The sequence below is a fragment of the Lasioglossum baleicum genome, chromosome 15, assembly GCF_051020765.1.
Source record: "Lasioglossum baleicum chromosome 15, iyLasBale1, whole genome shotgun sequence".
In the NCBI taxonomy this organism is placed as follows: domain Eukaryota; kingdom Metazoa; phylum Arthropoda; class Insecta; order Hymenoptera; family Halictidae; genus Lasioglossum; species Lasioglossum baleicum.
The window spans coordinates 2,559,341-2,586,737 of record NC_134943.1 but is presented as its reverse complement, the minus strand read 5'-3'; the positions used below and the strand labels follow the sequence as shown (position 1 = coordinate 2,586,737).

The 27,397-nt window shown below is 38.6% G+C and overlaps 1 protein-coding gene across 12 annotated transcripts in view; it reads left to right on the top strand.

Moving 5' to 3' along the window:
- Bru3 (CUGBP Elav-like family member bruno 3) overlaps positions 1-27,397 on the top strand; it is an 887,603-nt gene that overhangs the window by 528,707 nt on the left and 331,499 nt on the right. Inside the window, exon 1 of one of the 12 annotated variants that reach the window (XM_076439406.1) lies at positions 2,907-2,954. The exons of the other annotated variants lie outside the window; for them this stretch is intronic. Coding sequence (XP_076295521.1) covers positions 2,922-2,954 — 33 coding nt within the window. The 5' untranslated portion in view covers positions 2,907-2,921. Of the gene's footprint in view, positions 1-2,906; positions 2,955-27,397 lie in introns of those variants that run through there. 12 annotated transcript variants of the gene reach the window in all.

Here is a 27,397-nt window from a genome sequence, read left to right as displayed (position 1 = left end):
ATAATATGCAGCTGCTAAATATGTGCATATGATATTTGTTGTTCCTTGAGACCGAACCATTTTCAAACAACACTATGCACCTGTTCCATTTAAATGCACTCACCGCGTTCTGTTCCCACGTAAACATAGTTATTCATTTTAAGACTTGCATGCTGCGTCGCGGTCTGCACGTGATTTTCATAAAAATTACATTTCTGAACGCCTACAGTGTTAACATAATACGTTGACTGAGAGTCACAAGTAAATCCACTGAATATTAGTTTATTAATACCGAAATTAACAAGTTTATAGTGTAAAAGGTTCAACGTGTTAAAAGTTAATACAATTTCTCGATTTCTGGACAAATTCTTGTGATAAAATAGTTTTTGTCTTTCTCTTTCTAGTGGAAAGGGTTCGTTATTAGTCAGACGCGCGATACGAAGAATCTGGTAGTGGCAATTGCAGATCTAATATAAAATCTTTAAAAATATATCTAGTGATTTAGTGATTAAGGATTTTCAATTTTCCTGTAAGGGGGGGGGACACACTATTGCTATAATTAGAATCTAATATATGTATTTCACCTCCGGAATACAAAATTTGAAGGCTATCTGTAGGAACAGCGAGCAGCTTGACTTTCTAGTGGAAAAGATTCGTGATTAGTCAGACGTACCATGCCAAGAATCTCGCAGTGATACTCGTAGAAGTAATATTTAATTTTTAAAAATATAACTAGCAATTCAGTGCTTTAGGAAATTCACTTTGTCAGTAAAGAGGGGACACAGCGTCCCTATAGTTAGAAATAAATATATTTTGCTGGTAAAGTATTAAATTCGTTTGTTAGTTAGGCGAGCAGTGAGCAATATGAGTGTCCAGTGGAATAGGTCCGTCATAAGTCAGACGCGCGATTCGAAAAATCTTGTGATGACAGTCGTAGAACTAATATTTAATTTTTTTAAATATAACTAGTAATTTAGTGGTTTAGTAAATTCACTTTGTCAATAAAGAGGGAGAGAACACATCCTCTCTATAGTTAGAAACGAATATATTTTGTTTGTAAAGTATAAAATTCGTTTGTTAGTTCCGCAAGCAGTGAGCAATGTGAGTGTGAAAAAGACTCTGAGAGTAGAAAAGGTCCGTCATAAGTAAGACGCACGATACGAAAAATCTTGTGATGACAGTGGTAGACCTAATATACAATTTTTAAAACTATAATTATTTATTTAATACTTTAAATACATTAAATGAATAATTATAGTTTTAGAGTCAAATAAATATCGCCACTGGAATACAAAATTCGATTGCTAGTTGCGCGAACAGTGAGCAGCTGGACTTTTTAGTGGAAAGGGTCCGTTCTTGGTCAGACGCGCAATACGAAGACTCTTTTAATGACAGTTGTAGATGCAGTATGAAATATTTAAAAATATAACTAGTGATTCTCAGTGAGATTTTAAATTTAGCATTAACACATTGAGTTTCGTTGAAGGGGTAAAATTCAGAAGTGACTATTCCGCGGGATTTTCCAGGCATATGTCTTTCGCAGCGATTCCGTATACATTGCTCGGGCATTAAAATCGCTCGATAAGTAAAATCTATTTGGCCTTTGGCCGCGCGGACGTATAACTTTTCAGTACGCGTGTGACATTAGCTGGAGAGGCGGGCCGAAGTGGCTGGAATGAGGTTCGAAAGTGGAGTATGTGAAGAAGGGCCGACGTGCCGGGCGATATACGATATATATCTTTGGACGAGGCTACGTGACCGGAATCCCGAGGAGGTTAAAGTTGGATTTGTAACGTATTTTTCCCCGACGTGGAAATACCCATCGACTGGCATGCTGCGTGCACCGGCGTTTTGTAATTTCCGTCTCGTATCCCCGATTGACATGGGTGAAAGCAAAGATTTACATTGAAAGGACAGGATAGGCGTAATGCATATGTATTTATGCATACATAGATGCGTTCGAGGCGAGCCTCTGTCGGCTTCGACGCGTACCACGGAAGCAGCCTCGCCGTTTAAAGCGGCTTCGAAGCAGCAGCTCGAACGTTTTAAGTAACAACGCGAGAAACACGCGCGCGTTATCTTCTCGGTGTCCCGACGAGATATCTTTTTCCCTCGTTTCTCGTTCATTTCTGGAACACGCACGCGTAATGGAAAACCGAGCGCGTGCAGCTCGCTCAAAGTGTCGGATATCTGTCATTCTTGCGCGGGTCCCCTTTTTCTTAAATAACGCAATTCCCATTTGTTCCCGGAAACTGAACCGAGTGACGGATGTCGCGCACTTTTCATCGCGCGGTCTCTCGCCTCCCCGTGCTCCGCCACATTTTCACGGTTGACTCTCGGGGTTGGGTTTTCATCGTTCACGAAAAAAAGCTGCTTACGGTTCGCGCGAGCGCGCCGCTCGGCCCTCGGGCGTTTATTCGGCGTTACTTCGAAAGTTTATTCAGCGATGCGTTCCACCGACGATGTTGCATTTGTCGGGATGCAATGTGATCCCTAACAAGATAAATGAAGCTCGCTCCCCTGTTTCCTGGAGGCGGAAGGACGGGAACGGGAAAGCGAGGGGTTGGAGAGCTGCTGCGCCACCAGAAACTCCGACCATCCCTTTTCCCTTGCCTCGGACATAATCTGAGATGTCATCTGTAGAGACAGTGTAGCGATGTTCCGCGAATTACGTGGACATTCCTCTCGGCGGAGCAGTGACACTTCGTTTGTCAGTTAATAGGTGATAAATCGTTGCGCGCCGGGCTTGTTTCTTCAAACAAATATACCGCCCGTGGGTTTTCGTCGGCCAGGAAATCCCGTGTGCTGATATAGGCGGAAATTCGTTTCCGTCTCGCTGTACAAGGGCCGGGGCTATACTACTCCCGATGATTTATGAAGTGCAGCTGCTGGTCGCCGGAGACGTTCCATTGTGAAAAGTCGCTCGTCGAATCGCGCCCTCGATGCCTCTCGGACACTGGATAGTCCTCCCTCCGGTGAATGAAATTTAATATCGATCGTTTAGCAATCCAAAGTTTCACCAGTGTACTATTGTTGTGCCACGATAGAGAATTTATTTGACGGATTCTTCCGTGAGCCAGGCCAGTCTCGTTCGAGCTAACGAGCTCCTCTTTGATTTTCTGCATTGCGAAAAGCAATGGCGGGCGCAGTCCTTTAATGCGATTCGAGACTCTGTCGTGCATGCAACTCGAGTACATGAACAGAGACGGAGGTCAGGTACTTTATATACCTTTGTCCATATAGGGTATATAAATAGTGTTCTACTCAGGTTTAATGCATTATAGCAGGACATTGCAGTAGGACACAGGGAGCGTGCACGTAACATTGCCGGAGAATGGAGTACGTACTATACATACATACCAGAGCTGTACTGAATTATACTCCGTTATGGTTCTGCCTCCATGGTGGAGGGTTCCGGTTCCATACTGTGTAGTACTCAATATGTCCAATACGAATACCTCACCTTCCGTCTAGCTGAATCAAAAGGACGGTATCTCGCGTTTGTCGCTGAATGTCCCCAATCAATTGAATTCCGTATTTGGCCGCTTATAATGCTGCAGAACCTTCCTCCAAAATATTCCGAACCGTTGGAATCGAGTTTAATGCAATATTAATTTCGAACCAGACGTGCTCCCGATAAACTTTAATGAAAAGTTCAATATTCGAAATTTAAAATCGTGAAATAAACACATCGTGAAATGTTTCGAACATTTTAAATAAGTTTTCTGTCATTCTCTAACCATAAACTAATACAGTGTGTGCGTGTTTATCCTCTGGAAGACGTGACAACTTGTTATTGTGCTATTCTAGACTTTTTATTTAAAATCTGGCATAGTTATCTTCTTTCATTGTATAGTTACAAGTGAGATTATCTACGTACAAGTGGATTATTTGTGATTCACACGACTACATATTCTAGACTATTTGTAAAAGAATTGAGTAGAGTAATTTTCTTTCGTTGAATAATTATATAAAATCTAGATAGCAGGACTTTTCTCATATTAAAAATTACTTCTAGAATATTTTCGATCGTCAATTAGTTATTGATACGAATTTTACAAATATTCCATAAATATAATGAATCGATGTTATTCTGTCATTTTAGAACGAATTGTGTACCTCCGCTTTCCACTTCAGACAAAGTCAGCTTCGTTATTCACAGTTTTAGCACAGCAGCGTGGTAAAATTTCTGAAAGCATTTTTTCTCCCAGCGACTTTTATATTCCGGCGAGTATTACCGCTCTTAAATTGATTTGGTAGTGTTAGTGAGGCATTTGAATCGTACAGTTATACGGCCATCTTTTATGAATGATTTCAGTCCGATACCGCGGCTGGCATAAAAGTAGCGGCAAAAGGGTACTTCGAACTTATTTACGCTTTTATTGCTAATATCGTTCCTCACGCTCGATTGTCACCGATGGCCGTATCAGTTTCTGAGTAATACGGCCGGCTGACAGTGTGCATTGATATTTCTTACTTCCTTTTTTACGGCCTACCTTCTCTTCCGTCCGTTGCCCGCAGAGGGCGGGCATCTCGAAAATTTATCGGTCGTCAAGTCCTTACAAGTGTTTCTCAGGGATCGGGGTAGGTTTTAGAATTATTTCGCGGCGTATCTTCTTCACACCTGCTTGCTTGAACGATGGACCATTAAAACAGCGTTAAACGTCGGCGCTCTTTCACCGGAGTATCGTGATTCCGGTTCAACGTTTATTCAGAACGCTATTTTACGCAACTATTGTACGCAAATTAACGCCTCTGTTCATGTAAAGTGCTCTGAAAATTAATAATTTTCTTCGGTTTTGCATCGGTTGCCCAGCCGATTTGATGTGATTGTGAAAACGTGGTTAGTTGTTCGGTCTCAAAACGCGAAAAATGCTTAAAATGTGATTGGATGCCTCAATCTCTGTTTATTCTATAAACAAAGCTTCGTCAGATATTTTTGTGACGATTGGTGTGCTTTGATATTGAACATAAACATTTCAGGATTGTTTTTTACTGTCTAATTGCTACAATAATGAATACTTTCTATGAAGGTTCTTGTCACAGATGACAAGTTTAGTGTCAGCTAAGCAATTTTGTACTTCCAATACGTGGAAAGTGTCTATACGTTCAGCATATTACAACTCTTGTTATTAAAGCAATTAAATATTACGTTCCGAACAATGCTTTACTTCAATTTAATATTCAGTGTAACCGGTTACGGTTACTTTCGGTTAATTTCTTTATCGGGTAAATTCTTTGAATGTTACACTTTTCCTTTGAATGTTAGTATTTATTGAATATGAAACACTTGTTTAGACACTATCCTTGATGTAAAACCTTGTAGGATGAAGAATATCAATTTTTAGGATTTTATGAGAGTGATTCTTCATAATGGAAATTGGGCAATGTTGTGCAATCAGTGTAGATTCATATGTATTAATGAATATAGTATCTTCTGAATCAATTTTCACTGAATACTTCCAATTTCTTGACAGTATAATGCGTAACCGAGTTTCAAGATCCGTCGGGTTCGCGTGTCCTAGTATTTCCAGGAAGCAGAATGAGTAGGTCATGATCAGACGCATCAGCCGATTCCCATATTATAAGATGCACGCGTATGCGCTGTATTCTCAAATTCGATTTTCTCGAAGAAACAGCGTCAAAAAATATGTTAATCTTCTTTTCTTTATCTATTTAATACTCTTTTGCAAATGATACTATCACAATTATGTAATAGGCTTTATAGGAATTCCATTATTTTCACTTTCGTCTCTTCTGTTGCTGCAAATGGATTTCCCATTGAGCTTACATTGACTCTTTCAAAAGAGAAAGAAATCACGAAGAGGTTGATCCGATGAATAATGAGAGTACTTAACCTGCTAACCTAGGTGAACGAATCAATTCGTATTAGGGTTTTTCTCTGTCTTCCTGTTTTCTTAATCATTTCGTGAATGATTTGAACAATTGCACCATATCAGTACTGAATATCTACTTGTATTTTACTTATGTAAATGAATAGTAAATGAGATTTGAGGTTTCAGTCGATCTTTAAGATAATTCCCAAGCAATTTTAAAACATTACATTATATTATATTATTCAAGACAACTTGTTGATTGACGAATGAAATTGATACCACCTATCAAACAATTCATTAAGAAATTCTAAAATAAAATAAACTTTTTAGAATGCGAAAACATTAAAATAGCATAAATTCCAGAATGTTCGGGTTTTATATGCTCCAATGTTAATTGACATAACACTCTGTTCAAAAGTGCTAACGACGTAATTTCTTTATGTTTCAGGTAAGTTTTATTCGGAACCCGATGTGCCTGTGACAAGAAAGTACAGCGACTCACTGTGCCAGTTATTATTGTATCCGTAACGGTAGGTGGTAGTAAATCGGAAATACATGCAAGGTTAATATAGAATAGGCTGGTTAAATGGAGAACGTTGGGCCCACGGAGAGGGGATGCAATTGACTTTGCAATAAAAATGGAAATTAACACGGACTACGTGGGCGGAAAACAAGGCTAACCTCCGTCAGTAGCGCGAAGAGGGTAACGCGGAATCTTGAATAAACAAACTCACCCCAACTCCTTGCTTGGCACCCTCTCCGTCGTCTCCATCAGTCTCGAGGTATGGACCAAAGGACGTTGTTATGATTGCTAATGGCAAACTATCCAATTCAAAGAACAAAGTAAAGTAACGAGTTGCTTCACAACCCGGCGAATACACAGGGAAAGATATGTACGAGTTTGGGGAAAACGACGAATCAAGAGAAAATGCCGCGGTTCGTCAACGTTGGGAATGAGATCGACGGAATATCGTCAGGGAAAAGTGGTTTCATATGTTACAGAACCTTTTCCAAGAAACTAACACATTCGCGTTTATACTCTGATTTCTACACAAATCGGTAATCAAAAATGAAGAAGATAATTAGGTGGCCTCCTTTAGTCGAGACACCCTGTATAATCATACAGATTTCATTACTGTATAAATCGTAAATTTAGGTTAGAGGAAGTTTGTAATCAAAATTTAGTAGGACAGTGCAGCAACCACACACCGATTGACAAGAAAAATTCAAATGCCAATTAGTAGGACAATGACAAATCTTTTTTGGATCTCCTCAAAATTTTGATACTAATACAAGTAAAAATTGAAAAATTGAAAAATTGAATTGAAGGACCTGATAGCAAAGTAAATGTCACTGATAAATAACACGATTTATTATTATGAAGATTCAAGATACTATTTAGAGATTTACATTGAAAATTCTGAAGCTATACAATCAACAATTTTAAAGTATAAAACAGAAGAGAATACAGATCAATAATTCAATATGTAGAACTGCTTCCTTGAAGACTTGGAGCAGAAAATATTGTTTATAAAATATTCTATCTATTATTTCCGCCGGGGTGCACGTGAAACTTTGATCGCTTAGCTGTGATCATTTGCAATCGCAAATATTCACGCACCATTATGCGCCGATGCTGTAAACATTTTGTTCAAAGCAATGTTGTGGCCGTCGACGACCGTCACGAGCATAATTTCTTTATGAATACGGTAACGGTTTATCAACATACCAGAGGCATGTTAAAGTTCTAACGGTTCCAGAATTCGATAGTACACAAAAGAATACGAAACAAGTCCACCGCTCAAAAAGATCACTTGATCTCGGAATTGTCTGGCCCAGGGCGAAATCGCTCGACAATTAGCAAGGCTTTTCTTGTATTGATATACATACATTTGTCCGTTCGAAGGGGGAGGGGAGGGGCTCCGGACTTTTTAAGCTCAAGTCTCGGGAAGATTTAAATTTCAAAATTTCAATCTGGCTTGCAAATCCGTCCACCCCCCGCGAGGCGCACACGCGCGCGTCCGCACTTCTGTCTTCTGTTGGATGCTGGCGAATTGCGTCGACTCAACATCAAAAGCTTTCTCGAGTTACAACTTCTGCATGTGGTCAAGCGTTCCGATGGAGGATAGCAATTCCTTCTTTGTTAACGAGTACAAGCTTTTTCTTCTTTAACCAGGCTGTGTAATTTGCCAGATCGTTGCAGCTCTACCTTTCTGAATTAGTGGCCTCGCCAACGATTAACTCCACTAGTTTGCTACGAATAACACTTATCCGTCTAACATTCTATGCTTTGAGGTGATTTGGCCGTGTTTTTATTCTGTTTTGAACGTTATTACTAGATTGCGGATTTTATGCATTTATGATACAGGCGAGTAGTTGCAATTTAAAACAGTAGACAGATTTAAACAATTGAAGAACATTAATGTGTTAGTTGCAGCTCATGAACATTATTGAAAAATGAAAGAAATTTTTATATAGTCCTCGTTTGTTTCAGATGATGCAAACATATCATATTCTATCGATATCGCTTCTATCACCATAGGAAAAAATATAGTTGTATAGACTACGAATGTAATGTATTTATGACAAAAGTGAATATATAGGTGAAACACAAAATAGTAAACACATTAGGAGTGCTTGAAAAAATACTGTTATATTAATTCCAACCCATTAATATGATTAAGAAAGGAAATTTCTATTTCAATCCCGTTCATTGCAATTGAAAATATTTATTTTGCGCAAAGATCCACAGTCGAGAGACAATTTAAAGCTACGGAGCGTGTCAAGAAATTTAATTGCAATGTTGAGTTACATAGGAATATTTCGAAGTTGTCTAAATGTTATACACAAACTTTCAACATTTTCATAAACCGCCAGCATCGTAATGGAACAGTACGTAACGAAACATTATCAGGATCCATCGCGACCATTACACGAGTTTCTTAAAGTTGAACAGCGGCAGATTCAATCCCGCCATTAACGGAATCAGCGTCATTGACGACATCGTTTCGAAGGAGACGTCGCGTTCGCGATCGGACAACGAATACATCCCAACACACAGAGAAAATAAATCAACTTCCATCTGAAGTTACTCGGTCTCAACAACTCGGCCAGCTTAATTACTTTACTAGACGTTACGGTACGGCACGGTTTCGGTCGTGGCGAAGTACGTTTCTGGCTCACGAGTGCAGCTTGTCAGCCGAAGGAAAGGTGGGTAAAGAAACCTGGAGAGGGGGGGGTAGAGGTGGGGAGGATGGGGTTGAGGGTGGACACGATGAACGTGGGCGAAACTTTTAATTTTTCCTCAAAAAACTTTAGCTGCTCGTTACGTTGTCCCAAGTGCATCGCGCTTGGCGACGAGGCGAAGTGAAATTAAAATTCATGCGACGCGTCTTTTCTCGGCCTCGTCTCCCACGGGGCCCAGAGGGCGTCCTGCAGGACAACATCACGGAGCGTGCGTATATCCTGCGCGGTTACCACCGTGAAAGAAGGGATGACTAGGAATCGAGGAGGCGAAGGGGATTCAACTGAATTTGCAAATCAAATTTCGTCCCTAGTCTACGAAATTCTGTCGGGAGGCGCGACGGAAAGGGATGGGACGTTCGCCTTCGCGCCAATTATCGTTCCTAAACCGACCTTACTTCCATTTGGTGTTCGTGTATGCTCGAGGTTATCTTTAAGCTGGTCCTTCCTCCATGAAACGGTTGATTCCGGAAAACACAAGTGCACGAAATTTCTGGCGCGCCTCTTTCCCCGACTATTAGGACATTTATTGGTTTTACAAGGAAAACGTGGTATTCAGTCGATACTGGCCAGCCTGTGCTGCGTGTTATACACTAAAACTGTCAACTTTATTATTTTAAGTCCTTACTACTGCGAAATTAATTAATATATTTATTTTATATGTTTTTGGATTATTCAATGAATTGTTTCGACTTTAGAAAATTTTTAACCCTCTCTGCACTCGGACCTATTTTAACACTCTGTTTGTGAGAAAGAAAATATTAAAATTTTATGAACACTCGCAAAGATAAAGTGACAAGTAAAAGTGAGACAAAAATGTTGTCATAATTATCGTGCACAATATGGATACTATGACACAATGGACTGGAAGAGTTATTCGTTCAATTAACTTCAGATAATTAAAGTACAATGCGTGGAAATTATGACGCCAAATAAAATCGCAAATATGTATAATTGGTCCCTTTTTATTTAACAACAGAAAACATTTTACCTTTCAAAGAAGCAGGATACACCCAATGAAACGGTTTTATTTTTTATTGAATTTAGTCATTGAACCATTCGATGCATCAACTGATACCGCATGATTTAAATGCTCCAATCGGCATTTTTATGGAAGATTAGTTATCCAGTGTCAACTGGTCCGAGCCAGTTAAAAAATTCTAATACTTTTCATTTGATAAAGATTTATATCGACCCAATCGCTGTTTCTAAAACACTGTTCGGTAATGTTGTGTAAAGTAAACACAAAGTGGAACGGTATTTGTTATTTGTAAAGGAATAATTGAAAATAAGTATTTCAGTAAAAAGGTGGCCATTTCTATGTGACGTTGTATTAATGCGCGTGTTCATGGTTCGATTAATGAACAAAAATTCGTATTACTACGGTCCGTAATGAAAGTTTCGATCTGAAAGTCGGACGTATGCAGTGCGATATTAATATCATTCGACCGACTCGTTTTAAACAATTTTATATCGGATGCGTGTACGAGCTTTTTGCGTTGAATTGCTCGTATAATTTCGGAAAATGTATCTGCAAAAAGCGAACTCCATATTCCCGGACAATTTTTCGATTAGTGTCGAAAATGTAATATCGCGGAGCTTTGTTCGCAAACAGTGAATGACATTTCGTTAATCGCCTGGTTCTAATACGTCGGAAACATGCGTTTGAGAGACTCGGTTTATCGCGCGTAAGTGAAACAATTTTTTCAATTAAATAATCTTGAAAAAGAGCATCTTTCTCTATTATAAAGTTTTTCATTAAAATATTGACGGAAATAGGTGACTGAATTGCCTTTGATTATTTCACGGGAGTGGAAGTTGACGAGATTGTTACTCTGCGGAAAATGAACAATTTATCGATAGCTTTCCTTTGTAACCTGCTGCGAACGTTGAAATATTTTCCAATAGACTACAACATGAGTTAGCAGGCACATAGCTTGATATTTTAGTTTCATATTCTTCAACCGTGTGGGGAACTGTCGATCCTCTCGTTCTATTGCATTCTTCCTCTCACTTGTTCTGCATTATTCTTCGGAAAGTTTCCAAAATTGATCCGTCCCCGTAGAAAACTTATTTCAGATCGAAGTTATTCCAAGATACAACTTTTGGATCGCAACAGTCAAGTCAGTCTGCTCGGGGAACGCATAGCAACGTCTCTTTGACAGTTCTTGGCATATTATTTCCCTTATTCTCCCTGACATATTGCTGAACCATTTACTCCATTATTATTCATGCAACAATAAATTTTAAAGATTGCTTTTGCGATTAGACTGCAGATTTAATGCATTTATTGCAGAAACGAGTAAACGCGTGAGGCAGTGAAAACAGAAGAAATAACGAGTACTAATATGTTAATTTCGACGGAAATATTGCTGAAGCATTTATTCATGCAGCATACTATGGATTATAAAAATTGCGAATTTTGTGCTTTTGTCAACTCATTTTTATTTAAATTTTACTTGTCGTAATAATTTAATTTATATAATGATCCGCTGATTAGTTATGGTAAATGAAAAACCGGTGCAAAAATTGAAAAATCATGTCATTACATCAGGACACCGTCTAACTGGGATGACGTTCCGAGGACGAAAACTTGATTTGTAAATTAATATTTGCATCTGTATCATACCGTGCATAACCTAAGAGATATTATGGAGATTCTTACAAACTAATGCCTAAATCTACATGACCCTCAAGGGTGCATAAACGAGGGATTGTTCTGCATTTCGCAACGCACTCTTGAGTGCCATTGTGTGCAAGTAGAATGGGATACATGTAGAACTTCGACGATAGTAACCCACAACTATTAAACCACAGTTAGTTGCACAATGAAAAATCACGTAAAAGAGAATATGTAAGCATTCGCTAAATACATTTTCGTGGAACCTTTTTCTGTATGGAGTAGCATTTTGATATTTTCAGGTCCGGATCGCATGGCATTTTATTCAAACATTTTACCACCGACATGAATTATTAGTAATCCGTCCACTTAACGACATTCAGCGAGCACAGAGAGAAAAGAGACAAATGATCACAATAATTTTTTACGAAAACGTCGTTCTAATTTCAGTGATTGCAAAATGTAAAATTTGAAATGAGTTTTGAATTGTCTATAACTTCAATATGTTACGTTTGTGAAAAGTAGAGTGGTATTACTTTTGCAATCTTGGAAATTCAAGCCTAAAAAGATTTGTAGAACATTTTTATATAAATCAGACAATTTTTGATGATATATTGTTGAAGTTCAAAAGCAATCAACTTTTACTTGCGTTGCAAAGCAATGTTTAGGCGGAACGTATAGTTTGTGCATCACCAAACTTTATCACACACAGACACAAAAGAACCATATTGCTCGGGAAGGAATGCTCTGATATATTAACCGTGTAGTTGTGTAATATGCGTTCTGTACGTGATCCCTTTCCACCTCTGCACTAATATACATAGCCAGACGTGCGTACAGTTGAAATTACAGGTTTCACAAATGTTACGTTCAGCCGCAAGTAACAAATGCTCGGTTTCCCATTTCTGCTTTCCGAATAATGTGCCAAAAACAATATCGCTTCCACGCAAGCATTCCACATTCAACTATTCGTTCCCGACTCCAGAAATTCAATGAAATTTCGGAAACCCCATGAATGCTTTGACGTCTATGGAACGTGACGTGCTACATCATGAATATATGAACAAGTTACATCGAATACAAATTTACCGAAAGCAAAGCGTAAGTAATTGATCTCCTTTGATCTAAACATTTTCGAGCTTTTGCGTTGATGGATAGCTGTGCGAGCGGTATCGATACGCGTCAACCCTAATCTTTCTTTTCACATGTACCCCGATTTACTCCATTATATTAGACTAGCTTTCCAAACCAATAATTATGAAACCATTCTACAAGCTGCAATGATCGAGTTTCACTCAATTAGAATTGGTTTTAAATAATTATGAAACGATTTTGCAACTACAATTACCAAGTTCTACGAAATTAGAAAACGTAGCTTTTCAAACCAATCATGAAACAATATCGAAAACTACAATGATCAAATCGAATTATCGATCAATTCGAATTAGTGTAAAATAATTATGAAACGACTTCGAAAGTTATAATTACTAAGTGCTACTCAATTAGAAAACGCAGATTTCAAAAGCAATAATTACGTAACGATTTCGAAAGCTACCATAAATTGGTAAAAGTGTTTGCCAAAATAGGAACTAGTTAGTAGACTGGGGAAGAGCGCAGCTGTGAGCAAACAAGTTCTAAAAATGCTCAATGAATTTGTTATATTATTACGATGGCCAGAAAGTTTCCTCGTTTGTTTCGCACGGCGGAGTTTTTCGCTCAAAAATCTGCAAACTTTGTCAGGAGTGGGATAGTGAAACTACCCGAAAGGTGGCATAAAGTTGTCCAAAGTTGTACATTTGTACACATTTTAATTCAACTTTCACAATCTAAAAATTGTAAAAATCTGCGATTTAAATGAATCACAAACCCTAAAAATTCAAAGATTTTTATATCTTACAATACCCATAGCTTTTTTATGTGTCATCCGATTTCAATGAGACTTTGTACATGTATATAACTTACTTAGATTTATAAAATACATGTTTCACAAACTTTAATTACAGGCGCGTAGATAAAGAATTTAAAAATCATGACCTTTTGCCTACGCAATTGCGACCAATAGCAATTAAACAAAAAATATTTACACTCAAAACGTCTCAAAAAAACTGAAGCTGTTGGGTCCAATTTTGAAAAAGCTATTCATTTTTTAAAGGTGTACGAATATTTTGTACACCCACTGTAGAATGGAATTATTCTAGGACAGAAGAAATGTTTAATTTTCGAGTTAAAATAGCTCCGAGTACAAATGGTTAAGTATGAAATAATAATAATAGGTGATCACGATAATTTTTGTAAGGCATCAAAAACGAGTCAGTTGTACTACTCTATGTTTTGGGTGTCAAAGAGAAGGGAAAAATTTCTCGAATAAACCACTGGCTGGCGCGTGCACAATGCATTCAAGTCGATTGCCTTGATACGGTGCGATTCATGAGAGAGCTGTTCAGATCTGATCGTTTGTAACAAAGAAGGGCGTAAATGGAAACATCTGTTTGGGATTCTACGTATCCGTAGCGGGCAGTGGTGTACTGGCAAGTGAGATTTCGGTGGCTGCGGTAATCCAGGTTGCGCGGAGTTTCTATAAAGCTCCGGAATAGGTTAATCTTGCGGAGCAAGTTTCTCCTCGTAGGGCAGCCTAATCCGAACAGCTTAATGCCCACCGGTAAAGGGCTGCACACGAACCCAACCACACGCGCACACCGTACATATACGTTCACACACACACACACACGCGGCGACGCACACCGAGGCAAATAAACATTGCGTGTCAAGAATATAAATGTTCCAGTTAATTCTCGCTGACCGATCGACTGTTGTAAACCCTGCAAGACAAGGGACGTTCCTAAGCCGTCTCAAAGTTCCAAAATCGTACTTTACGAGCTATGGTGATCTGTCTAGTGAATTAACATAATTTGTATTAAACGAAAAAATACCATTTATGGTGCCTCTTACACCTTGAAATTTATTGTTGACTTTGATCTACTCATTTCTGTCATGAATGCATAAAAGTTAATTCAGAAAAGTACAATAGTTTGAATATTTAGTGATGTTTGTTATATAACATAAATGAATAAAACAATTTATTCATAAAAGAGTGAAAAAAAAATCGTACATGGATTTTTAAGGAGTCTTTGTGAAGAGAGTTTTCAGTCTTCAAATCTATGCTAGTTTCCTTTGCGAGAAAAATTTTTGCAGTTTTTTGTTTCCCACCTACTACATTTACTACATCATGTGAAAATATCTTAGAAAAAAATGAGCACTGCTTTGCAAAAGTAGAGGCTTCAAGCTTCAAAATGAGTCCAGACTTATGTTTGTACTATTTTTTTTAAAGAAATTATCACAAATTAAATAATTTTTTGAGAATCGAAAATGTAGATAATTCTAGTGTTAAAGAGAGAAGGATAATTATGCTTGCATTTGCTATACGGCATTTTAATTTTTCATGAAGATGCTACGTTTATCGATCGCGAAATTGAGACGGAGGAGTCTACGGAGACAGATTCTCTATCCGGGAAATCGGTTCCTCATCGAACCGTTCAACACAGTAATTTATTCGGTCAAAGATACTCGGACAACTTTTCGTTCCATTTGCTGATTCCTGATCTATATATTATTGGAGGTTTCCCCTCGGACCGGCGAAGCGGTCGTAGGCAACTGGTTTCCCCGTCGTTGGGAGCTTGTTTGATGGTCTTTCAGTTATTTCCGAGACAGTGACTTTTTGCTGAAATAAGTTCTCGTCACTTGCAGCGACAAAAGGCAGGTTTTGAAAAGCCCCGTCCGAGGTATTAAAATCCGGGGCGCAAAATTGAAAATGTACGCCGGGGCCGGGCCGGAGCGGAACCATGAGAGAACAGACGAACGACTGAACCGATCTCACACCCCGCTCGGCGTCACTCACTGTTTCCAATCCCATTAACGGGCACGGTGATTCGTGAATAGGCGCGAAAATACGCAGCTTTTAATCAGCGGGACTCACTATCATCGACCACCATCTGTTTCGATCAAAACATTCTGCGAAGTTGACAAACGAAAATTAAATTTTTTCCTCAAACAACGATGAAATGATTAACACAATGCGTTCATTTTTGTTGCGCTTTTTTTGGTCTGTGCGTTACCGTTAACGTTTTTAATGTCGATATACCGTGCAATGCATACGGTGAATGAATATTTGTACACCCTTTACAGTAGAATAACTTTTTTAAATTGTTATAAACTTTTTTTCACGATTTAGAATTTCGAGAAAGATTGTAGAAGATAGATATGATGATATATGAAATATTCGACTGAAATATTCGTCAAATTATCATAAGTATAATAGTCAAATTATCAGTGATAAATTCAGAAAATTGATCACTGTTTGAGATGACAACATTTTTTAACAATTCCATTTTTGCTTTATCCTGATAATCGAGCAATATTTATAGTTCAATTATAGTTGAATTACATTAGTGACTACAGTGATTTGATACTGTTACTGCTATAATTGCAATTATACATTTTATAATCACGTTACTTAATTTTCGTTAAACTTATGTTCTCATTAAGTGTCACAGACATTACTACTAAAAGAAAAAAATCTTTTTGATGGCGGAACGAACTTTTAAATGTCTTGCTTAAAAAGTTTATACCGCCAATAACCGGAAAGTTTTTCAAACTTGTGTGCTTTCGTTACAAGCGAGTCAGAAAACGGAGCGACATGGTTCAGTCTCGTTAAATCTACTATAATACTAAATAAGGTGGTAAAAGTAACTCAGTCAAGCCTATTTGCGGGCATGATCGATACAGGTTTAACTCAACGATAGCAAAAACTGAAGATATAGTAACTGTGTTTTACGTCTGCGAAGGGAGACGGCTTAACAGAACGATTTCAAACGCGTGTCTATTAATTGAGGTGGGCAGTTACAAGGTTTTATGCAGGAAGTTCTTAAGTACCGTTTAATTTAATAGTACTTCGGGACTTTGTGCATAAAGCCTTTCGTTTATAACTGCCTGCGCGAAGTAGGAAATTTTAAGTCGGGGTCCCTCTGGTTTTCACTACCTGGATTCGGAGCACCAGATTATTGTAATAAGTGACGGATTGACATTAGAATCTCTCCAGTGTCAAGCAATTCTCGAAAAAAGTAACACTGTTCCAAAATTTATTAACTTTAAAATCTGCGCAACAGAAAATGAAAAGATTTAGTATTACATATTTTCATCTCGCAATTTATAAATACTATCAAAAATTAATTGCTTCAATATATATGTCAAGATAGAAAATATAATTCTAAGAAACTATCTAAAAATTCGAAAATAATAGCTGTAGTAGATTTTGAGGAACATGAAGTTGGCTTATTATCTTAAGCTTAGTGCAATCATTTCTGAATCAGTTTTCTGATACAATGCCTGCATAATCCACAATTTGCAGCGGCGACTTAATACCCCTGAAAAGGAAAATTGTTCGTTTTCCACTCAGGGCTGTAACAGCGTATATCTTGTTTATATTTCCCTAGCTAATAGTCGGACTGTTTTATACGGCTCTAAACAAGACTCTCTGTAGCAGTAGTTGTTCGAACGATTCGCATTCCTCCCAAGGGCGTCGTGTTCAGCAAAATACTTCGTTCTGCGGCTAATGCGGCTCGCGTTGGACATTCCGATACGCATCATGAAGTAGAATTCATTGAGGCTGCAGAGCCAGCTTTCTTTCTTAAAAAATAGGAATATCGGTGAGAGTGCGAGAGAGAAAGAAAATAAATGTTATATACTGTATATATATACGTGTCGCGTGAAAGTGACGTTATTGTGATATAAATTGAGATATAAAGTGGTCAGAGTGGTACGCGAGGATGCTGACGAAGAAGCTTGAAGGATCAGCCGAAGCTGTTAGTCTTGATTATTGCAGACAGTCGCCTTGAATTCCCCCGTACAGTCGACAACCAGAGAGAAGACGCATGGTGTCCTTTCCACCATAAAGCTTCCCACTGGGGCCTATTAATTTGTACAAATGCCAACCTTTATTAGATGAGATTCAACCGAATTCAACGTAATGCAGCAACCCACTATTGTTCGGCATCCGCGTAATTATTAATATGGAAATGTCAATAAGTGAGCACGTGAAACGGAAATCATTTTACGCTGATATTATAATACTTACGCGCACTGTACCGGTCTGATAAAAGGCATATCATAATGTAATTGAGCGATGCCTTGATGAGATTAATGCGCAATTGATGTCGGCGTGGCCGAATGCGATTTTGATTAAATAATCTACAAAGCGATAGGTGTTTTTACATTTCGTCTGTAATCAATTGAATATTTGAAATTAATTTCCGGATAGTTTAGATTAATGATGATACCAAAGAATTTTATCTGAACGTGTGTGTAATTAATCAATTAATTTCAATATTTTAAACTTTGTAATTTATTGCATATTTTCAGTTCTGGTTTTATTAATGAACAAATCATTCGTTGTAAAGCTCTTTCCTCCAACTAGTTTTATTACATGGTCATGTTATACCTATCTAAACCTAATATTGGTTGGGGAAAAAGTTTTTTCATATTCTCCCGATAGATGGAATTACCATGTCATAACTCTGTTAATATTAATCGGATCTGGCATTACTTGAGTGCGTCTGAAAGGTGACATATCAAAGAGTAATTACTAGACTGCGGATTTTATGCATTTATGACAAAATTAACACGTGAACGTAACACGAAAATTTAAGCACATCAGTTTACTAATTTCAGCTTAATAAGACAATTAAAAGGGAAAAGAAAGTTTTGATGCACCCACTGTATAGTCCTGATATTGCACCAACTGACTACCACTTTCTTTAGGTCTCTACAGAACTCTCTTAATGGTGTGAAGTTGACTTCAAAAGAGGCCTGCGAAAATAACGTGTCACAGTTTTTCACCCAGAAATCACAGAAGTTCTACAGTGACGGGATTATGGTTTTACCTCAAAAATGGCAAAAGACGGTCGATCAAACGGCACATTCTTGATTTAATAAACTTCATTTAAAATATGGGAAAACCATGACTCACTTCTGCATTAAAATTCGAAGAAACTTTCTCCCCAACCTAATATTATAAACTAACGTGACTAAAAAAATGAGCTAATAACTCGAAATGAGTAAAAATATTAAAACATGCATCAGTTTGCTAAAGCTTATTCACTATAAATTCATCAACCCTATATTCTCATGTGTTCACGTTATAAGAAAATGTAGAAAACAATCAATCAAACACCAGCCACACCTGGTTTCCCTTCCAAAATTACCAATGACCTGTCAACCAATACATATCCACTTCATCATGTAACTCACTCAACCCTTAACCCCATTTCAAGTAAACACATTATGAATTTACAACAATACATTTACTGTGAAATGTTTAAGCAAGTTTAAATTTTCTCACTACTAAAAACATCTTTTACATCGACAATAAGGTTAGTTAATTAAAGGCTGGTGCGGTCAGATAAACCCTCTGTTTATAATTATACTATTGGAGTTAGAATATAGTATATTATCTGATCAAGCAATATACGTAAAATAACCGATCCGATGATAATGATGACAAAATGTTCGATGAAACACTGCAACCTATTTTCATGTACTCAACCTAATATTATACAAATAACTCCCACGGCATTAGTTTGTGGTGAACATAGCAGTTTATTTGCGGTCTCGATACACTAATACTTCCCTCATTTTTCATCACGTTAATTTCAACATGTATGGCAGAAATGACAAATTGCAGCAATACTCGTTCATCGGGCTTTCAAGTTAAATGTTGTAGAGAAAATCCACTAGATAATTTACGAAAACACGTCGCCCTACTTTTAGGTTAACTTAACCTCTGAAGATATTTTGCTTTCATTAAAATGCTGCAACGAACCAAATGACTTTTTGCCTTGAATTTAGTTTAATTAAAAATTCTATTACGCGACCATATAATAAAAAATAAAGATTATATTTTTGAACATGAAACATCTTTACCGTAACAAAAAATATTTAAAAAAAAGTTTAACTCGTCTGCTTACAATTATTTCATAAATATTCTTGTCAGAGCTACTTTGAATTTTAATAACTTGCTTATATTAAACATCAAAATGCGAATGGGCCAAAAAGTATGCAAAAATGTTCAGCAAAAATTCTGAAAATGTGAAACTACAAAAATATAACCCTATCATAATTATAATAATACAATAAATATTAAATTCACCAAATTTGTTAGTGTCTAAAATGATAAAATTAATAATTTTACTTTTGTTTTACTCTAGCAATCAAACAATATAGACCACTTAGTATAGAGCTTACAATAATAAAAGTTTCCAAAGCTATATACTATGAAATGCTAAAAGTCCCAGCTGTATACATCTCACTTAGAGGTATGGGTAAATATTTAAAGTTTAAAAAAATGAAAAAAGTAAAAAGTGTAACGGAGTAGACATTGAAGAGAACGTTGATATGATAGGAGTATGTCTGACTATGTAATCGCAGAAATTCTCGAGAGACTGTCTGGGTTGTCGAGATCAAAGTTGTCAAATTTTATTAGCGTGGCTGGATTGAGTGTGCTATAAAGGATGAAGCGAGTGACCGGTTTAACGGTACCAGCATAGCTCAGTCTCGTCACTTTCCGCAGCCATCTTCTCCCGTACTTCCGAAGAAGCTTTATTGAAGTCCAGTCAATCTCTGTCGCCCGTAGTTTCCGATTTAGGGCGATACTCAGCTAGCCTTTGAGCCGGTAAACGGAGTCAGTCGTAGGAAGGAAGGTTAGTCGATCGGCTTTATATATAAACTCAAAAGACAAATGGTGTGAGATCGTACTACGGCCCAGCAAAGACGCAAGTGTCAGGAGCAGGTGTATCGTCGAATATATACTGCCAGCGAACGAACCGTCAGTAATTAAAATGTCCCCCTTAAGAAACTCTTGCCTCGCTTGCGGCTTAGGATCTCCTAGGAACTTCTTTCAGAACTCTTTGCTTCGGCTTTCTGGAGTTACACTTGCAAATTGTGACAAATAGTTTCATAACACTGGTTGCTTGATAATGACCGTAAAGTAATTTATAGCCTCGTATTTCACTCCCGGCACAGTCTCGTAAAGATAATGTAGCCTTTAACTACAGTTTCGTTGATGAAATAAAGCGTCGATATCCCTGTTGTGTAGAATGCCAAAAATTCGGAACGATTCGCATGAGAGATATAGAAATTATATTTTTATATCGTGGTCGTATTCATTTATAAAATCGCTACGTAGGGTGTCACGGTATTGATGGTACAAAATAAGTCGAAAACAGAATAAAATATTTTTATCCAAAGCTCCGTTTTCGAGAAATTCGATTTTGAAAATGCAGTGAATACCCATGTCTGATCATGGCCGAACAATACTACTTTGTACATCTTCTAAGCTCAATTTTCTCGAAAACAGAGCCTCAGACGAAAAAATGTTATTCCTTTTGTTCAGCTTATTTCTTGATGAAAAACTCCCCTCTCCACGGTTGAACCACCAATGCTGGAACAACGCTGGGAAAATGATTTGAACGTCCTCGTTGACAAATAGTAAAATTATTATAGAGGCATAAATGTTATTGGACGCCGCAGAAAATGTTTGGTACTGACATAAGGGTTGTACATATGAATACTTTATAGAAACAACTCGGTAACGAAGATTTTAATTTTTCTTAACCTGTGAGGACGACACTGTTAATCTCGTCCGACCGGTTCCGAAATAGTAGACACCATCCGAATAACATTTTCATCCGCGAGACAGGTCATCCGTTTTTCTTCGACAGCCGAAACGGTCGGTGCTACTTCTAAATGAGCCTGGAAGGAATCTCAGCGGGGTTGCTCGCTGAAAGTGAAATATAATGCAGTAGGGGTAGCGGCATTAGACGCGCACGTTCAACAAGCGATCTCGTTAAGGGTCGTTTTTGCCCGGCGGAAGTAACGAGCGCACCAAGTCCCCGGAGAAAATCTTTGACGCACGAAGCGCCTTCGTAACATCCGGCGAGTTACCGAAAACTTCGATTCGCCGGGCTATGATCGCGTTTTTACTCACGCGGAAGCCCCGAGAAACCTCTCTCTCTCTCTCTCTCTCCCCCTCTGCCCCCTCGCTTTCTCTTTCCATCTCGTTAAGGTCCCATTTCTCATGATAGAAATCGGTCGCTCGGAATCTGCCAGGAGAAACCGGGCCGCGCAGAGTATCGAAAAGTTTCAACGTTGTTGAAGTTTCCATAAGAGTTACCACTCTGCCGCATCTCTCCCCACTCTCTCTCTCTCCCTCTCTCTCCTTTTCTCTATTTTTCTCTGTCTCACTCTCTCTCTCTATGTTCCTCCTACGTTTCATACCATTGCCATGGCCCAGCAAACCGGCTCTCTGCTTCCGACTTCGAACGAGCGAGTCAACATTCGACGCGGCAGCACTTTTGACGGTTACTGCGAACAGCCAGTGGACCTTCTTACTTCCCCAATGACTCCCCGCCGAAAGAATTTCGCTGTTCCGAGGTGGCAGCACGGAAAACGGACCAAGGGATTTCGATTCTCCACGGAATATGAACGAGAACGAAAACGCGAAGAAAGCCGCCGCGCGCCGCGCCGCGTCGGACGAGAAAATGTTGAAAAAACGAGCTCTGGGGAAATCGATCACCAGACTTTCAGCGGTTAATTAAACTCCGAGTCATTAAATCCCACGCTAAATTTATACGCGCTCACGGCTCTACCCTCTTTTCTCGGATACAATTTGTTTTTGGATGGAATGCGCCCTGTCTGCTATTTTAGTTTTGAACTGTTTCAGATGTCCAATTCATTGATTTTAATTCATTGCATTTATATTATAACAGAATCGAATATGGGACATATAAATCTGTGAAGGTATGAGGAGAACTTAAGAATATTCCAAGTAGACTGTGGAATACATGTGTGAATATATTTATAGAATATATTTATCAATTTTCTGAATCGCTTTAGTAAGTCTGATAAATGAGTTTTATTTATTCAGTTTTATCATAAATGCAGAACATCGAACTGATCGATAACATGCTTTAAATTTGTTGAAATATACAGTCTCTTTTTGTGATATAGTTATGAATGAAAAATTATTTCTAAACGAACAAATTACAATTGTGTACAGTAAAAAGTAACAAACTATTAAGATTCGGTAAATATTTTTAAGGTCATTGTAATATATCAAGACAGTATTACTATTTTCCACAATAAAATAAGAAACGAAGTCTTGCTGTTCCGTGATTACAAGAAAAAAGAATCACCTAAAATAATCCGCACGTAAACTTGCACAATTTCTATGATAATTAGAGACGGAAGAGTGTTGCATTCTATCGACGCGGATGAGAAGATAGGAAATGTAGCGGGGTCAGAAAAAAGATCCAACAGCAGCGATAGATTTTGTTCTTAACCCGAGATTATCCCGTTTTACAGGAAAATCCTATCGCGAAAGATTCATTGAGGCAATACTCACACCTGTGTTCCGGCAAGCTTCTCCGCAATCGCAATTGGCGCGGGAGGATTTACGATCTTACACCCCCAAGTCAGATTAGGCCGGCGCGGCGCGGCGTGTAGCGGGTTCTCAAGGAGCTGCTTCGCATAGGAGCTTTCAAAGCGGGTGGCTGCCTTTAAAATGCCTTCTTCTATTCGTGAAGAGAAGGGAAAGGCGAGCTCGATAAAGCGGTTATAAAAGACGCCTGCTACGGGCACCGAACGCGCACAACAGAAGGAAGTTATAGTTTTACCCCCAACCGATTTCGCCGAGGCAAAAGGGATCGCGCGCCCGCTTTATTCTTATGTTATGATTGTATTCGAGGCATAGTATCCCCGCAATATTACTTTGTCAATTTCCTCTTTACCAATTCCTCCACTCCTTTTTTCGCGAATTGGAAAAGGTTCGAAAAGGGGTTCTCCGAGGGTTCGGTTTAACAGCCGCGTAGACTCGAATGATGAGGTTTACTATTTGCGGTGTTTGTATTTGCTCGGCTATCTTGCTATCGGCTTGAATCTTTAAAAGCGTGCTCTTAAAAGGGTTTCTCGATATTCCGAGAAATTGACGTCGGTAAGGGAGTTCAACCAAACGCAGGTCAGGTGCCCGAGATTTCAGCATAGGTATTAAGAATAATCGTTCTGGAAACTTTGAACTTTCTCGAAACTACTTTTTTTTTCGAACCAGTGCAAAATCGCCCGGGAAACTGTTCGACGGATTTTACTGAAATTTTCCACGAATTTCCGAAGAGTTTAGCATTTTCAACGGCTTCGCGGAGAATGATTTTTGAGCACAAACTTGGAATGTAATTTCAAAGTGCTGCTGTTCCATTAATTCTCGGATGTTTCAATCATGGTGGACGATTCTCTGTTCGAACTGGGAGAAAACATTTATGTTCTAAAAATTACGAAAATCTTCTATTTTCTCATTTATAAAAATTTATATTTATCATTTCTTTGCAATTAAACAATTTTTATATATGTACCTGCGAGCGTTTCTACAACATTTTACGTTAGCACAATTTATTAAAGTATACAAAAATGACTTAGAGAGAGTTATTGGAGTAAATAAAAAATTCTTCATTAATGTGGAAAATAATGTTTTTAAAGATCATATTTTTAAAATCAGCTGAAGATCGTCTAAATATTTTCAATTTCATCTATTCATTTTCGTGACGAGCGCACAAAATGCACAGTCGAGTTATCAATTAACTTTGCATCGCGTGAGAAACGTTCTTGCGCGTTTCGCAAGACAGCATAAATGCCGCGCAATTTGTATCCGCAGGATTGCGGGAGGCAGATTCGAGAAAAGTGTTCGCGCAATAAAGTTGTTACGAGTCGGGCCGACTGGTAATTTCCGTAGAGTTACGGGCTGGGAAGGTTTAAAACGAGAGGACACTAGAATCTAATTAAAAGCGTTATCGAGGTAAACAGGAGGATAGCGGGGCGTGTTTACACCGTGCGAGTAGTAAACTACGGCTATCTTCAAGATCCGAGTAATTATTTCGAAGGTTTACTTTATATCCGATGGCGGAGTCGGCGCTATTGACCAAGTGCCGAACGACGATAAGTCCCGACCACGGCCGCGGTAAAGTGAAATAGGCGTGATCCATTCGCGAAACGTGAAGTCATAAAGGCGCATGAAGTACTTGCAACCGGGTACACCGTCCCCGGTACTACACTATATAGATAAACCGCTGAGTCAAGCTGTTTGACTTGCACATTTCTAGCGGTGGTTGCCACGCCACCTTCGAACGCCACTGGCTGGTTATAAACGGGGGTTTTAAAGCTCCCCTTAAAATTGGACTGTGGGGAATTAACGCACCTTTCGCGCCGTTCCCCTTTTTCCGTTTCTGTCTCTTCTTCAACCTTGCTCTTCAACTACCACTCCCTCCTGCGTCCACCTATTCCTTCCCTATTCATGTGCTTTACGTTAATTTTAAATATCCTTTGGAATTTCTTAATTTAAACTATTTTTCTAAGCCCTCAAACTAGAAAAAACTAAAAAAGAAACCCTTAATAGTACAGGCACGCCAAATGTCAAATCGATCGATCGAATGGGCTCACTGAGAAAAGAGAACATGTGAGCGCCGTAAAATCTTGTCACTCATACCGCTCGAAAAATTATTTTTACTGACTACTACCATTTATGAGAAATTAGAGAATATTCTACTCTGCAAAATAATTTACATTAATTTGTTTGTATTTTCTCCATGTAACAATAAATAAATATTCGATATGATGGTTGAAAGATTTGAACTCAAAATGAAGTAGCCATCGATTAACTGTCACAGTCACGAATTAATTTGCACACCTAATACTAACCTGATAGTATAAAACAAATTAGTACACAGAGAAAATAGTTCGCATGATCCAAAGAGACACGCCCCGCAATCGATACGAGAAAATTCGTAAACAATGAAGAGCGAGCGAGACAGGACAAGGCGAAAGTAATGTGATAGGGTTGTTCCGGCGCGCACGCAAGGATACAATTCCTGGATTGAAAGAAAATAGCCTAAAGGGGCGACAATAATGGCAAGATGAGTCTGTTCTAGTGACGCCCATAGCGCGACCGTAATACTCGTAAAGAAGATCCGACCTGTGCGCTCACTATGTCTACGGATGCCGAGCCGTCGGAGCGTGGAGGAAAAACTACTCGGTCTCTTCTCTTTGCCTATTTGAGCCATGTCCGGTAAAAACTTCCGTCGCGCTCGGCTATCATTGCTTTTTAAAGCTCTCTTACCCTCCGCTCCTCCCTGCCTCCTATTGCTTTTATTTGGCTTTCCTTTTAACGCATGCGTGTCCCCGGGCAGCAACGTTTACTCTAAATAGATACGCATCGTCAAAGCAACACATACCTACACATATCCGCGAATTTGGCGATTTTTAAACCGAATACCCACTAAACCGTGCGCGCGTCCGGCTTGGACAGATAAATATCCGCGTAATAACGTTAATGGAAGGCAGTGTTTGATCGCGGTCTATCAGCGCGCGAAGAGAAAGTTATACGGTTCAATGACCACCGGGTACGGCCGCGGTTCGAATGGGAAGCGTGCTACTAAACGATATGAAAGATGAGCGTAATAATTCTGTTTTATGATGGCGCAATTAACATCGTTTCAATAGCCACGAAAAACACTTGGAAAACCCGCTAATTGTGCGAACGTTTTAATCAAACAAACCGAAGCAATCGAGAGATTTCGGAAAATATACAAGCTATTAGGTTGCTGCATATGCAATGGCCGATTTTAGAATGCAAATTTTCGGAAGCGTTTTCATCACGACATACTGTTATAGCCGCCAGGTTTATTATACAGAGTGGATCGTTTGAAGGAAGTCACCTAAAATATGTTTGCTTCAATTGCAATGATATGGGAAGTGTGAACTACCAAACAATAAATAAGATTTAATTAATAAAAGTTAGGATGGTTTAACTTTACTGTTAAAAGTCGAACGTGTTTCACATGTAACATTAATGTTTATAAAGATCTACATGTATTACTCGACATCACTCGGCCGCAGAAAATTAATAACCGTACGAGTGATTGGACTCTTCTCGTATTTCAGTAAAGAACTCCCGAAACCGTACAAAATTGAAATTAAAAAATTTCAATTAGCACGTATTTTGTTCCTCATTTTAAGACGTCTCTTCGTTCTGTTTACTAATTAAACGTTGCTCCATCGAAATATCATCTTTCTCGGTCGCTCCACGGATTTATATAAATATTTTAGGAAGACATCGAATTAATATTCAGTGTCCAATGATTTTGCAAGCTGCCTAACCGAGTACACTAATGCGTAGACCTATAGCCTTGGTTCGTATAAATTCAGCGACTTATTCACAGGTTTTCATCTTGATCGCGCCGGGCCTGCGAATATCTACGAACTTTCGGCATAGCTGCGCCTAAATTGATTTCATGAATGCGGAACGACATCTTAAAAGGAATAGCTGCTAAGGAAGATATTTTTATTGGAAATAACTCCGTAGGCTTTTGCCAGTTCGCACAGAAGCGATGCCGATGCATGAGAACTTTATTAAAGCCGGCTGTCGGCGGACGCGAAAAAATAAAATCCGATTGGCTTAGAAGCGTCTCCGACGACGAAGAAACTGCTTGAAATGTTTTCGGAAAGTTCGATGTCGCGACGAACTAAAATCACTGTGACCCCCGGGCGAAGTACTCAAAACGCAATGATTCTTAAAACTGACCATATTTTGGTGATATTGGCCGTGTATGAAAGAGATTCGATCTGA